The sequence below is a fragment of the Bos indicus genome, chromosome 13 (genome assembly GCF_029378745.1).
Source record: "Bos indicus isolate NIAB-ARS_2022 breed Sahiwal x Tharparkar chromosome 13, NIAB-ARS_B.indTharparkar_mat_pri_1.0, whole genome shotgun sequence".
Classification (NCBI taxonomy): Eukaryota; Metazoa; Chordata; class Mammalia; order Artiodactyla; family Bovidae; genus Bos; species Bos indicus.
Window position 1 is genome coordinate 64,795,676 of NC_091772.1, and position 15,271 is coordinate 64,810,946.

The 15,271-nt window shown below is 51.3% G+C and overlaps 1 protein-coding gene across 2 annotated transcripts; it reads left to right on the forward strand.

The window, feature by feature from the left end:
* Positions 1-248: 248 nt before the first annotated feature.
* On the forward strand, positions 249-14,179 carry ERGIC3 (ERGIC and golgi 3). Of its 2 annotated transcripts, XM_070801571.1 has the most exons (14): positions 249-406; positions 544-614; positions 728-815; positions 1,026-1,145; positions 6,143-6,236; positions 7,092-7,257; positions 7,404-7,461; positions 11,081-11,095; positions 11,769-11,800; positions 12,552-12,648; positions 12,725-12,789; positions 13,480-13,616; positions 13,693-13,748; positions 13,945-14,179. In XM_070801571.1, the coding sequence occupies exons 1-14, from the start codon at positions 319-321 to the stop codon at positions 14,022-14,024; spliced, it is 1,167 nt and encodes a 388-aa protein (XP_070657672.1). In that variant the 5' UTR covers positions 249-318; the 3' UTR covers positions 14,025-14,179. The 2 variants fall into 2 exon arrangements, with proteins under 2 accessions (XP_070657672.1, XP_019827875.1); XM_019972316.2 differs by lacking the exon at positions 11,081-11,095.
* Positions 14,180-15,271: the final 1,092 nt, after the last annotated feature.

Here is a 15,271-nt window from a genome sequence, read left to right on the forward strand (position 1 = left end):
CCGGGCACAAGGCAAGCGAATGCTGCTATTACTGTGTCTATCCGGTGGAGTCCTCTTCCAGGCACTCTGCTCCACAGAAAACCTAACCTCTTATTTCTTCACCCCCTCAACCACCCCACGGGAGCCCATTCCAGCCGCCAAAGGCAGGAGCAGCACAGGTGGGCGGGGCGGCCTGAGTGAGAACGCAGCAAGGGGTGGGGCCAAGCGTGGGCATTGCTGCGCCTGCGTGCGAAAAGAGGGGGCGTGGCCCAAGCTCCGGGCCGGAAGCGGGAGGCTGCCGGGGCGGGCCCTCTGGCTTCCCCTTTCCGGCTGGTCCCCATGGAGGCGCTGGGGAAGCTGAAGCAGTTCGATGCCTATCCCAAGACTCTGGAGGACTTCCGGGTCAAGACCTGCGGGGGCGCCACGGGTAGGGCGTGGCGGGGTCGGGGTCGCGGGGAGTGGGGTGTCCTGGAGGTTGGCCGGGGGGCTTGGAACCTGTCCGGCCTGCCGGGGGCAGAGGGAGAGGGACAGAGGCCATTCTGACCCTCGCTCCCTGCCCTGCAGTGACCATTGTCAGTGGCCTTCTTATGCTACTATTGTTCCTGTCAGAGCTGCAGTATTACCTCACCACAGAGGTAAGGGGCGGGGCCTAGTAGGTGGGCGGGGCTTGGCATTATAGTGGTAGGAGCTTATGGAATGGGGCAAGAGAGGGTTGAGGTGAAATCTTACTAAGGTAGTCCTGCCCCAGGTGCATCCTGAACTCTACGTGGACAAGTCACGGGGGGATAAACTGAAGATCAACATCAATGTGCTCTTTCCGCACATGCCTTGTGCTTGTGAGTACCTCACCATGGGTGGGAATGGCAAGCCCCAAGGTTCTCAGATGGCTTCCAGGTTCACAGCTCCAGCCTTAGGTTCTGGACTGGACTCCAGGAGAGCCTCCTTCCCCTAGTCCACTGCCGCCCCAAAACAAGCTCAGCGTCCCCTTACTCTCCAAAACCCTTACCCTTAGGACACAGCCCTTTACCCTGACCTCCTGCTTCCAGATCTGAGCATCGATGCCATGGATGTGGCTGGGGAGCAGCAGCTGGATGTGGAGCACAACCTGTTCAAAAAACGGCTTGATAAGGATGGCTTTCCCGTGAGCTCAGAGGCAGAGCGTCATGGTAACTTGGGGGGAAGAGGCCAGATCTCAAATCCCAGAGCTGGACATGCCCAAGCCCTACCTTCTGGCAAGTGGGCTGTGACTGACTCAGTGATACGTGAAGCATCTAGGACCCAGAGGAGTCAAGTGGCTTTCCAAGGGTCCCCCAGCTATTAAGAGTCAGGGTGGGCTGAAATGCTGGCTTTTTAGCCTCTGTGTATTGAGGAGAGTACTCTACGTGGCTGTCATTCTAAGGTCCCGAATCCCTGCCTATTGTGGTTTAGTAACAGAAGTCGGAGGATGAGTCCTATGTGCCTTGGCGGAACTCCTGTAGGTGGACCCAGGCTTCTCTGGCTGTCTACTTCCCTGTCCCACAGACTGACTTCAGCCCATAATGCTCTTCCCTCTTGGAATGCAGGAAGGCTTAAGTTTAAGTCTTTGTCCTTGAATTAGATTGCCTGAGTTCAGATGTAGCTTTGTCTTTTGCAGTCCGTGCCCTTGGCTCTTAAAATGGTGATAAACAGTTGTACCTACCACATGGAATTGCAGGATCAAATGAAGTAATACATGTATAATGCCTAGTGCAGAGTGTTGTTCACTTTTAGCTTCCTTTCTTTTCTCTGTGTCCTCCCAGTGCCTCCATTAACTCAGTTTCCCTCCATAACAAAACCTTCCTGAAAGCTCTGATTTTTTCACACCTTAGAGATTGCTTTGTTGGTCAGCTTTATCATTTGTTCATTCAAATGTTGAACACCAGTAAAACAAATAGAATTTGCTTTAGGATTGGATATGGAGTCAAGGTCGATTCCAAGGCTTTGGTCTGAGTGAGTGAATGATTTAATGACCAGAGAAGGAAGAGGACTTTTGTGTATGGGTGGGAGAGGTGGGGGAATATATATATCTCCACTACTGTGTAACAAGTAACCCCAAAAGTTAGTGATTTAATTTAACAAACATTTGTTTTTGTCAGTTTCTGTGGGTCAGGAATTTGGGAGCAGCTTGGTTGGGTTGTTCTGACCATTGCAGTTGGCAACATGGAGGTCACTGGAAACTGAATAGAATAGTTTTGATACTGTTGGGGATGAAAATCTAATTACAGAGCAGAAAAGGAAATGGAGACATCAAGTATAGATAACCCTTCTGGGAGTTTAGCTGTAAGAGAAAGCAGAAAAGTGGGGTGGGGACTGGAAGAGAGTGCATGTGGGTTGGTTGGTTTGGTGTTGAGATTTAGCCAGGTCCTGTTGCTTCTGTCTTTTTAGTGGAGATTGAAAGCAAGGTCATTAGCTGAGAGTGGAGAAAGGGGAAGGGATTTTGGAAGCCTAAGGAGAGAGGAAAAGATATAAATTAGTCATCTCAGAGAATGGAAGAGTGAAAGGCATTAGTGAAAGGAAGTAGGATTGCCAGGCAGTCTTAAGGGAGGCACAGGAAGAAGTAGGCACAGAGAGTTGAACTCAGCTGGAAGGTGGGTTTTGCTATTCTTATACAATGAGGGGAGAGAGGAACAAGTGACTTGTGCTTGTGTGCAAGAGAAGAATTACAGCAGCGGACTAGAGATTTTTTTTCCAGCTTTGTGGCTGTGTACTTGGAATGTAGCATCATGTAAGTTCATGATGATTTACATACATATATATTGTAAGATGATTACCGTAGTAGGGTAACAGCCATTACCTCACAGTTACCTTTTTTGTATATGAGGTGAGAACATTTAAGATCTACTCTTAGCAACTTTCAAGTTTACAACATTGTTAACTATAGTCCCCATGCTGTTAGATCCCCAGAACTTATTCATCTTATAAGTGAAAGTCTGTGTCCTTTGACCAACATTTCCCCATTGTCCCTACCCCTGAACCCCTGGCAGCCAACAATCTACTGTCTTTCTATGAATTTGTTATTTTTAGATTATATGTAAATGAGACCATAACAGTATTTGTCTTTCTCTGTCTCACTTATTTCACTTAATATAATATCCTCAGGTTCATCCATGTTGTTGAAAATGGTAGGATATTCTTCTTTTTAATGGCTGAATAATATTCCAATATATACACATACAGAGCTTCCCAGGTGGCCCAATGGTAAAGAATCCACCTGCCAATACAAGAGACACAAGAGACACAGGTTCGATCCTTCGGTCAGAAAGATCCCCTGGAGGAAGAAATGGCAACCACTCCATTGTCCTTGCCTGGAAAATTCTGTCAACAGAGGAGCTTGGTGGGCTACAGTCCATGGAGTCACAAAGAGTTGGACGTGACTGAATGACTAAGCACACACACCCACGTATACATATACATAACATATATTGGTTTGGGCAAAAACTTTGTTCAGGTTTCTCCATAAGATGTTCAGAATATATAATATTCCAATATATTCCTGTATATATATTGGAACATTACATATATATACCATATATATGTATATAGCTCTGTATGTGTATAAATATGTGTGTGTGTATATATATATATGCATACACACACTTACAGAGAGGCGCACAAGTCACAGTTTCTTTATCCATTCATTTGTTGATTGACTCATGTTGTTTTCACGTCTTGATTATTATGGATAGTACTACAGTAAACATGGGCTACAGATATCTCTTCAAGATGGTGATTTCTTTCTTTCTTGTGTATATACCTAGAGATGGGGATTGCTGGGACATCTGGCAATTCTATTTTTAATTTTTTGAAGGACTTCCATATTGTTTTCCATAATCAGATCAGATCAGTCACTCAGTCGTGTCCGACTCTTTGCAACCCCATGAATCGCAGCACGCCAGGCCTCCCTGTCCATCACCAACTCCCGGAGTTCACTCAGACTCACGTCCATCGAGTCAGTGATGCCATCCAGCCATCTCATCCTCTGTCGTCCCCTTCTCCTCCTGCCCCCAATCCCTCCCAGCATCAGAGTCTTTTCCAGTGAGTCAACTCTTCGCATGAGGTGGCCAAAGTACTGGAGTTTCAGCTTCAGCATCATTCCTTCCAAAGAAATCCCAGGGCTGATCTCCTTCAGAATGGACTGGTTGGATCTCCTTGCAGTCCAAGGGACTCTCAAGAGTCTTCTCCAACACCACAGTTCAAAAGCATCAATTCTTCGGCGCTCAGCCTTCTTCACAGTCCAACTCTCACATCCATACGTGACCACTGGAAAAACCATAGCCTTGACTATACAGACCTTTGTTGGCAAAGTAATGTCTCTGCTTTTTAATATGCTGTCTAGGTTGGCATAACTTTCCTTCCAAGGAGTAAGCGTCTTTTAATTTCATGGCTGCAGTCACCATCTGCAGTGATTTTGGAGCCCAGAAAAATAGTCTGACACTGTTTCCACTGTTTCCCCATCTATTTCCCATGAAGTGGTGGGACCGGATGCCATAATGGCTATACCAATTTGCACTCCCACTAACAGTGCACAAGGGTTCCCTTTTCTCTGCTTTGTCGACAATGTTATTTTATTTTTTGTTTTTGTTTTTTCCAATAATAGCCATTCTAACAGATGTGAGGTGATACCTAGTGGTTTTGATTTGCATTTCCCCGATGATGAGTAACGTTGAGCACCTTTTTGTGTCCCTGTTGACCATCTGTATGTCTTCTTTTGAAAAATGTTTATTCAACTCCTTTGCCCATTTTTAATTGGACAAATTGGGTTTTTTGCTATTGAGTTTATCAGTTCCTCCAATGTTTTTGATATCCCTTATCAGAGATATCTTTTGTAAATATTTCCTTTGTTCCATAGGTTGCCCTTTCATTTTGTTAATAGTTTGTTTGCTGTGCAGAAGCTGTTTCTTTTGATGTAGTAGCACTTATTTCTTTTTGCTTTTGTTGCTTGTGCTTTTCGTGTTGTATCCAAAAAATCATTGCCAAGACCAGTATCAAGGAGTTCTTTCCCTATGTTTTCTTCCTAGGAGTTTTGCAGTATCAAGTTTTACATTTAAGTCTTTAATCCATTTTGAGTTAATTTTTGCAAGTGGTGTAAAATAGGGGTGTGATTTCCTTCTTTTGAATATCTGTTTTTTCCAGCACCATTTAATAAGGAGGTAGTTCATTACCCATTTGAACCATAGAACTTAAATAAAGAGGGAAGTGAGAGTATGAAGGGGTGATATTGGTAACAAAGAATCGGTGGCTTCTGGGTACCAGAGAGAGTGAGCTGGGAAAAGAAGATAAGATTTAAGATTGGGATTATGACATTGAATTCTGGAAGGTTTGTGACCACTGGTAGTAACTGAGTATGGAAATGGCTGGTTGAGGATGGTTGACAAAAATAAAAAGATTACTGGAGGACTAGAAGTCAGGGTTCTGAATATTGAAACCGCCAGTTACAGTGAGGTAGTTAAAGGCGGGGAGCCAGGTGCAGAGAGAGCAGTCTGAGAGGCACCAGGGCGAGGGGTTAGGGGCTTACACTTGGGGTTCAACGCTGAACTCTGCCGCTTACAGTGTTGCATTGGCAAAATCACTTTTCACTCTGAGCCTCAGCACCTTCTCAGTACTGTGGGGGTAGTAACCTCCACCTTCACAGAGTCGTGTGGGGTTGAAAAGAGACTGTGTAAAGTACAGCGACCTGTATTCAGCTAATCTTTGGTATTCACTTTTATTGTTTTATTGCTATTACCTTTTATTAAAAGAAATACAACATGTGTGGAAATGCTTAGTGTCTGACACATACATAGTATGCATTATGTAAATATTAGGTATTACAATGTTTATTATTCCTAAGCCACAGGCCAGAGGGCCCATGCAAGGGTTGTGCTGTGCCTAGTCACTTAGCCATGTCTGACTCTTTGTCATCCCACGGACTATAGCCCTCTAGGCTCCTCTGTCCATGTGGATTCTCCAGGCAATAATACTGAAGTGGGTTGCCATGCCCTCCTCCAGGGGATCTTCCTAACCCAGGCATCAAACCCAGGTCTCCCTCATTGCAGGCAGATTCTTTACTGTCTAAGCCACCAGGGAAGTCCATGCGAGGGTTAGGGGTAGCGATTTCACTGCGCCTGCCCCTGGCTCATGGCCCTGCCTCTTGCCTTCCCCTTAGAGCTCGGGAAAGTCGAGGTGAAGGTGTTTGACCCTGATTCCCTGGACCCTGATCGCTGTGAGAGCTGCTATGGTGCTGAGATGGAAGACATCAAGTGAGCCAGGGTCAGGGGGTCAAGCTGGGGGGTGGGGAGCAGGGCTCCCATCAGGTGCTTTTTGTCAGTCATCCCCAGCCTCTGTTGGATGCCGTGTGTGTGTGTGTGTGTGTGTGTGTGTGTGTGTGGTGGTGGTCTTGGCCAAGAATTTAGATGGCATGGGCTATGTGCCCTGATCACTGATCCCAGATCAGGTGTCAGGCTCAAGAGCTGGGGACGAGGTCAAAGTGATCCTTGTTCTGGCTCAGTGGTAGTCTCTGGAGTCCAGCTGCCTGGGTTCCACCTATGTGTCCTTGGGCCAAACTACATAATCCTTGTGAAGGGGGTGAAAAGGACGCCTTTCTCAGAAGACTTACCTAGGGAATAAATGTATTTTCTATGTACGGCACTGAGATTGGAAGGCTCAGCCCAGGCTCTTAAGCCTTCCTTATGTGGCAGCTGCTGTTTTGTTTCTCAGGCCCTGACCCCTGAGAGACCCCTGGTTCAGCAGGTCTAGGGTAGAGCCTGGGAGTATGCATTTACAATCTTTTTTTTAATTGAGGTAAAATATACATGACATGAAATGTACCATTTTGACTGTTTTCATATGTGCCATCTGGTAGTGTTAACTACATGCATAGCCCTGTGTGGCCATCACCATGATCCGGTCTAAAACTTCTCATCACCCCAGACAGAATGGGAGTATGTATGTTTCAACAGCCCTGCTGCCGCTGAGGAAACATACCTGGAAGACGCTGGATGATCAAAGATGAGGCTGGGGGAGGCTTTGTTAGTGGGCGGCACTGCCTTGTTTCCCAAGGTGCCAGCACTTTTCGGGTGCCTCTCTGACGCTCCCCCTGCACCTCCCCTCTTCAGGTGCTGTAACTCCTGTGAGGACGTGCGGGAGGCATATCGCCGTCGAGGCTGGGCCTTCAAGAACCCGGACACCATTGAGCAGTGCCGGCGGGAGGGCTTCAGCCAGAAAATGCAGGAGCAGAAGAACGAAGGCTGCCAGGTGTACGGCTTCCTGGAGGTCAACAAGGTACAGGAGGACCCGAGGCGGGACAGGCCAGCTGGGCTGTGGGTGGGCCCCAGTCCACTGTGACTCGAGGGCACACTTGCCCTCAGGGGACAAAGGACAAAGGGAAAGGAGGAAACGCTGGAGGATGAGTGGGCATCTCCCCCCAGGTGGCCGGAAACTTCCACTTTGCTCCCGGGAAGAGCTTCCAGCAGTCCCACGTGCACGGTAAGTGCCCCAGAGCAGCCGGCACACCTGGGGAGTTGGAGGGCCCCTTCCCCTGCCTGATGCACTTCTGTCTTGGCCCAGAGCAGAGCCTCGTCTCAGGGCAGTGGTTTGGTAAACGGTTAAGGGCACACGCCAAGGAGCCAGACTGTCTGGCTTCAGAGTTCAGTCTTAGACCTTCCAGGTTATCTGCAACTTTGGGAAAGTTCCTTTACTTTTTTAGCTTCAGTTTCCTCCTTTCTAAAGTGGCGATGATAGTACTTATCTCCTACGCTGTTTGGGCAGGTTTAAGATGACAGCAGGGAACCTGGCGTGTGGTAGGTACTTGTTCCAGTGGCAGCCCCAGCGTCAAGTAACCCGCGTGTGAGACTTTGACGGAAGCAGAGCCGGTTTGGAACCCAGGTTCTGCCGCTCTTAGGCTGTGTTGAATTGGGACATATTGAGCCCTACTCGGTTTCTTCTTCTGTAAAATGGGTCTGAAATAGTACTTGCCTTACAGTGTTGTTCACAAGGATGAATAAATGGAGATTTATTCTCATTCCTTTTTTCATTCATTCATTCACTAGATGCTTAGTAATCACCTATCGTGATTGTCTTGTCATGTGCTAGTCCAGGTGCTAAGGATACAGCAGCAATCCAAACAAAATCCCTGCCCTCAGAACATTCTAGTAAAGAAAGAGACAGTCAACAACTACATATAAAGATATGGTATATCAAGAATGTATTTAAGCAACTCAAACCCAATAAAGCCAGGATAAGAATGATTGACGTGAGAGGCTTGGGTGAGATGGTATGTGTGTGTGCTGTTCCATGGAGGGTGTCAGGGAAGACTGATGGGTAACATCTGAGTGAAGATCTGAAGTGAGTACAGGGCCTGGCCATGTGGATGACTGTGGGGAAGTGTTTCAAATAGAATGAGTGAGTGAAGTCACTCAGTCGTGTTTGACTCTTTGTGACCCCATGGACTGTAGCCCATCAGGCTCCTCCATCCATGGAATTTTCTAGGCAAGAGTACTGGAGTGGGTTGCCATTTCCTTCTCAAATAGAATAGCGAATGCAAATCCCTAGAATAGCAAATGCAGGAATGCGCTTGGTGAACTCAGGGTGCAGGGAGGAAGTTAGGGTGACTGGAGCACAGTGAGCTGAGCTGCATGGTTAGGAAATAAGGTGAGGGAGGTAACAGGGCCCTGTCGTGTAGGGCCCGGGAGGGCATTGCAGGGACTTGGGCTTTTACTTTGCGTGAGATGGGAGGGTGTTGTAGGGCTCTGAGGAAGTTTCATGTGATCTGACTTAACTTTGACTTAACTCTGACAGGCAGCATTTTGCTTCGTTAAGGAGACTGGTGGGTTGTGGGTGAGGGGGCAGAGTGGGCAAGAGAGGCCAGTTAGGAGGCTGTCGCAGTGATCAGTCAAGGCACCCGATTTTGGGGGCTGGGCTGGAGTGGGGGTGGAGGTGGTGAGAAGTGACCGTGGGTATTTCAAAGGTAGAGCTGAGAGGGGTTGCCAACAGATGAGAAGGTGAGGAAAAGAGGAGTAAAGATGACTCTGTAGGATGAAGTTACTATTTAGTGAGAAGGGGAGGCTCAGAGGAACAGGTTTAGACGGTTGGAGTGAGAACATGAAGCCGCCTTTGATATGTTCAGACCAATGGGATATCACCCCAGATGTCAAGTAAGCAATTGGCCACTCCAAGTCTGGAGTTCAGGAGAGAGGTCTGGCCTAGGGATACACATGTTGGAGTCATCTGTGTGTTTAAAACCATGAGACTGGATGAGTCACCTTTCAGATGGAGGTGAGGGTAGATGTAGAGGAGGAGAGTTCAGGGGTCTAAGCGCCAGGCCCCCGAAATTAGAGGACAGAAGGAAGCAGCAACGGAGACACTAGGGAGGTGAGAGTGTGACCCGGAGGGTGATATCCTGAAAGCTAAGGGGCGGATGTGTCTCCAGAACTCTGTCGGGTGCTTCTGGATGTCAGGTAGAATGACCGTGGCGTGTCTAATGCGGCAGTGGTCATTGTGACCCGAACAGAGTAGTTTGGGCCGGGAAGCACCCACTGCGTGGTTCAGGAGGGCGTGTGAGAGGAGCTGCAGGCGGTGAACAGAGGCAGCCCTTGTGGGGCTTGCTCTCAAGGGGAAGGGGAGAGGGGCCCGTCGCTGGAGAGAATGGAAGTCAGGCAGGAGTTTTGTAAGACGTGTGGTGTAGCCATGTGTCAACATGCTGTCGGAAATTGCCTAGTGGAGAGAACAGAAGTGATGCCCTGTAGCCGAGAGGGACATTTGCTGGAGTGAAGTCCTTGAGAAGGAAAAGGAAGACAATGTAATGCCTTAGAGGTGTAGAAAGTCCCAATTTGGCAACAGGAGGGAAGGCGGACCTGCATAGGTACAGGTCGGTTGGCAGCAGAGTGACATGGAAATCATCAGGAGTTGTGACAGGGCCATTGTCTAAGACAGTGTGACAGCGAGTGGCCAAAACTCTCGGGCGCCAGTGTGAGAGGACTGACTGGTGGTTCTGTGTGGGTTTCCAGGCGATTCAAACAAATGGGGATGGAAGGTGGTGCAGTGCCATGAGCTGCAGACCTGAGATTTTTAGGGAAAATCAAGGGAAATGAAGTGATCTAGAAATGGCATTGAGGAGCAAGGAGGACCTCTGTTAGGCCAGGAAGGAGGACAGGTGTGGGAGAGAAGGAGTCACTGCTTGGGGGCTGCAAGGGCAAGCCGGGCTGTGGCCAAAGTGTGAGCAGGAGGGAGGTGTGGAGGTTGGAGATGTTGGGGTTTTGCTGATGAGTAACAGGGCGTGTGGAAGGACCTAGAAGGGATGGGAGTCAGGATTGTACTCGAGGACATACAGAGCCACATGGTGGTAAGAGTCCAGGGAAGAGATGACCCGGCAGTCCTGAGCTGCCTGGTAACAAAGGACAGAAGTAACGGGCTTGGTGAAGATGGCCTCGCTGGTCTTCACAGCAGTCTGCAGGGATGCGCCTGAACGTTGGGGCAGGCAGGTGCATCAGGAGGGGCCAGGGAAGGTGGTCTCACTGGGGTTGTAGGAAGACGATTAATGTGGCTCTGTGGGCATAGGGCCTGTGGGCACTCAGTGAGAGGTGACCCATCTCTGCCTCTCCGTCTGGCTGTTGTCAGAGCAGGGAGCCCAGGGCAAAGGGTCCGCCATACCCTCGAGGGATATTCGAAACACAGAGCTACAGATGCCCAAGGCCAGAGGCTGAACTGAAGGCCTGGAAGCTAGTTTCTGACATCATGTTGATTTAGAGGAGGAGAGGGGAAGATTGTAAAGTTTATCTTAGATCCTACCTGGTCTTCAGAGGGCACCAAGGCTCAGAGAGAACACGTGACCTGCCCAAGGTCACACAGCTAGGGAAGTGACCCTCTGGGCTCTAGGTCTTTTGTTCTTCCTAGGCGACCACAGTTCTGCCCAAGCCCCCTTGCACTCTTCTCTGGCCAGGGGAGGGGACTGGGAGGAGGCCTGTTAGCTGAGTCCAGACCCCGCTACTGAGGCAGGAACATCTGGTCCTCCCTTCTACCACGTGTCCAGCTCTGTGGTTCTCACTGTGAAGCTTTGAATCTTTTTTCTCTTCCTCCCTTCTCTCTCCTTCTCTCCCCCATGCTGCAGTACACGCTGTGGAGAGTAAGTGGCCCTACCCCCAGGGAAGCCAAGCCCCCATTTCTGGGGCAGCCTGTCCTCCCAAGAAGAGGGGTGGGTGTGGGTGGGCCTGGGTAGGGGGCCTTCTCTGGCCTGACGGCTGGGTGACTATAACTAGCGGTAAGTGTATCCATTAGCTGGGGTTCCTTGTAGCGGGAGGGATCAGGGTTCAAGGGCAGGAGGAATTTGTTCTGGAACAGGAGGTGTAGGGTGCCTGCTGGGCTCCCTTTGGTGGCTTGAGGGTGGGAGCAGAGGAGGCCTGGAAAGAATTTAGACCACATTCTTAAGTCCCACCTCGCTTTGGGGTTCAGTGACTGGCCCATCGGCTCTAGTCCTGAAAGACCTGAGTCAATGGGCTTTATCTCCTGAGATGCAGGGCCTTGGGCCTTGGTGGGAGCAGAGGTCTGGAGTAGTGCCCATGAAGGGCTCCCTGCACATGCGAGGGAAGAAGTGGGCCCTGTAGAGGGCATGAACTCTCACTTCTGATGCAGGCCCACAGCAGGCCCTCTGGCTGCCCTCAAGCAGGGCCGGGTTGGTGAGTGAGTGAGGGGTGGAAGACGAGCCAGGCAGGTCATGGTCCAGCAGGAGGAGTGGGGAGGCCCGAGCAAGGGTCTGGAGAGCCTGCTCCCCTGCTGACACCTTCTCCCTTCTCTCCTAGTCCACGACCTGCAGAGCTTCGGCCTCGACAACGTACGTACCAGGTGGAAACCATGGAGGGTGGATGGAGGTGGAGGCCTAGTCGCTGCCTTCATTCTCTGTAGAGACATCCTGGGATGGGGGAGCAGATACAGAACAATGAACCACGGTCTGACGGGTGCAGTGTGAGGATCACTGCTGTGACTTTTGAACTGAGACCTGCATAGGCTGGAGATGGGGGATGAGCTTGGACAAGAGCATCCGGACAGAGGGAGCCTGGAGTGAGGTCAGGGGGCACTTCTGAGGAAAAACAGGGCTGTGTGGTTGGTTGAGGATGAGCCTGGAGGGCTGACAGGCCATGTGCTATTCAGAGGAGTCTGTGTCTTTCCTGAGCAGTGGGAGGCTGTTGGCCTACTTCAAGCAGGGTCATAATGGAATCAGATTTGCATCGTTTTTAAAAGATCCCTCTAGTGGCTGTTTGACTCAACAGGAGCAGAACAGGGGAGGGAGCTGGGAGATCCGGGGCCCCTTCAGCCTAGGCGACCAAGAGTGTGTGCTGTGATTGTCTCACGTGTGGGTGCAGCCACAACCTCAAACTCTGCAGCCCCATGAGCCCCCAGACCCTGAGGAAGGAGTTCCTAGGTGGGGGTTGGGAGTGTCTGTCTCAGGCAGGTTCTCCAAGGGAAGACCCATCTCCGCACACCCACTCCCCAGACCCAGGTGCCCCTGTGTGAAAAGCCTTTGAGAGGGTGGGGCCTGTTGGGGCCTCAGGTGCTCGGAGGCCCAGGGCTGGTGTTGCTTGCAGATCAACATGACCCACTACATCCGGCACCTGTCATTTGGGGAGGACTACCCGGGCATTGTGAACCCCCTGGACCACACCAATGTCACGGCACCCCAAGGTACCAGCCCGGGAGGTAGCCCCCAGCGGCCCAAGCCCTGCTCGCACCCACGCCCAGTGCCCTCTTCTCCCCACAGCCTCCATGATGTTTCAGTATTTTGTGAAGGTGGTGCCCACAGTGTACATGAAGGTAGATGGAGAGGTGAGTCCGAGGGGGCCCAGACTTCAGGGCACCCTCTGGTGCCAAGCCCGTGAATTCCTTCAACCTGGGAAGTGACGTCCTGCTCTTACCCCATATGATGGGTGACAGGCTGAGGCTCGGAGGGGGCTGGGTGATTTGCCCCATAGCTAGAGCTCAGGCCCCAGGCTGTCAGATTTCAGAGCACTTTTTCTACTTGCCGTCCACTCCTCCCGTGTACACTGTCCGCCTCTCTGTCCCCCACAGTCTGCCCTGGGCCAGGGGCTAGCCAGGCTGACCCTTCCCTGCCCCTCCCTCCTGTCTCTCCTGTGGCCTGTGGAGCAGCATCTCTGCAGACGGGTAGAATGTGTGAGGACTGAGTGGAGAGGATGCCAGGCCTAGCATTGCCCGGGGTTCATGGTGCAGCCTTGAAGAGTTGCTGTTCTCCCCAGCTAAGAGGGTCCACCATGCGGAGCTGGGATTGGTAACCCGTAAAGAGCTGGTGACTGGAGGGAAAGCGGGGATGGTCAGGCTGCACGAGGGCGTTGAGGTGGTCCCCGGGCCTTGCGGTGTTTGATTCCAGCATGGGGCCTCGCTTTCTCCTCCACACAGTCAAGGCACTGCCAAACCAGGGCCCGGAGCAGTGGGTAGGACTGCGGGGTTGGGAGCCAGGTCACAGACCTGGCCCTGGTCCAGTCTCCCCTCCTGTGCCAGGTGCTGAGGACAAATCAGTTCTCTGTGACTAGACATGAGAAGGTCGCCAACGGGCTGATGGGCGATCAGGGGCTTCCCGGCGTCTTCGTGCTGTACGAGCTCTCGCCCATGATGGTGAAGTTGACAGAGAAGCACAGGTGAGGGCCGGGGAAGGGAGGGGCCTGGGCCTGCAGGGAGCAGGGTGCCTGCTGACCTCCCCTGCCCTTCTGCCAGGTCTTTCACACACTTCCTGACCGGCGTGTGCGCCATCATCGGGGGCATGTTCACAGGTCAGAAGCTGTGGGGTGTCTGTCTGGGGTTGAGAGCGTGGTGGGGAGTGGAAAGCTTGACACCCCCTCCGCCCAATCGGGTTTTGGTTGAGGGAAGAGGGGCACTTGAAGGGCCCCTGGCCAGTCAGGTGACAAGGCCCGGAGGTCAAACCAAGGGCCCACCTGGGCCAGTGCCAGCCTTTGTCTCTCTCCCCAGTGGCCGGACTCATCGACTCTCTCATCTACCACTCAGCTCGAGCCATCCAGAAGAAAATTGATCTAGGGAAGACAACATAGTTGTCTGTCTCCCCACTCCTCCCCTCTTTTTCCTGTTTCTCTTTGACTTTGGGGTCATTTTCCCAGCCTCTTCTTACCCTACTCCCCCACCCCACCCCCATTCAAAGAGGCAGTTGCAGCTCCCGGTTGTTGGTAAATCTATTGATTGTGATATACTAGCTGGTCTCAGTGTGGTTCTTGGGTCTCGCTGGAGTGTGGGAACAACCCCTCATTGCAGCCACTTACTGAAGGCAGTCAGGACTAGCAGATCAGAGCAGGTGGCTCTGGGAGCCCCATGTGGACATCCCCAGCTTATTATTATTCAAACCAGACTGATGTCCATTCCACAGCCCTGTCGTCAGTCCTCCCACTGTGGTCTTCGGGCTTTTTGGGTTCAGCCCCAGGGCTAAGATGGAACTTTCCAGGATGAGCTTCAAGTCACCGGAGCTCCCAAGCTTGTGAGTTTCCGACCCTATTGGTTACGGGTCCTGTGTGCAGGCTGGGACTTGCCCCCCTAGTGGTGGCTAAAGCTGGGGCCCCTCCCTGCCACCCTGGGCACAGTCACCTGATCCTCTCCTGCTTAATGACCCTGCTCCGTGCCAAGCCCCTCCTGGCTCCTGGTGTCCAAGGGGGGTCCAGCCAGGTCCTTTGTAATTCCCTGGGTGGACACAGAACTGAAAAACAGGGAGGGAAGGTAGTGGTGCTGCCAGGGCTAGCATTAGACCTTGGCTCTGGGCCTCGTCAGGGCTTTTCATCAGAGCCCTTCAGACGTGTGGGGAACCAGTCGTAAGACCTCACTACTGCACAGCCTAGGGAACCAGGGATTTTAAAAGCTGGGGAGTTTCAGTGTAAGACAGTAGAGGGGGGAGAAACAAAGTAGAGCAATGGCCAGAATACTTCTTGAAGCAGACGGACATGAGACCCAGCTCTGACTTGGCCACTTGAGAGCTGTGACCTTGGACGTGTTATTGATGGGCACTTGTCTATAAATTGTGGATGATGTTGTCAACTTCAGTGAGTCCTGTTTTTTTGGTCACCCAGGAACCATTTCCCCTATTAACAGTATCCTGGGTTTCCTCTGGGCACCTCCCTGCCCACCCCGTCAGCTTGTGTGATTTTTGAGGAGGGTTGATTTCCCACCCTAAGCTCCAGGGGAGGGCCTCAGTCAGCATGCCCCATCCCTGCTGGCCCCAGTGACCCAGAACAAGCCAGGCTCCACCAGGACTAGGAAATCTTTCCTCCTGGACGTGAAGATGGGGAGAGTCGGG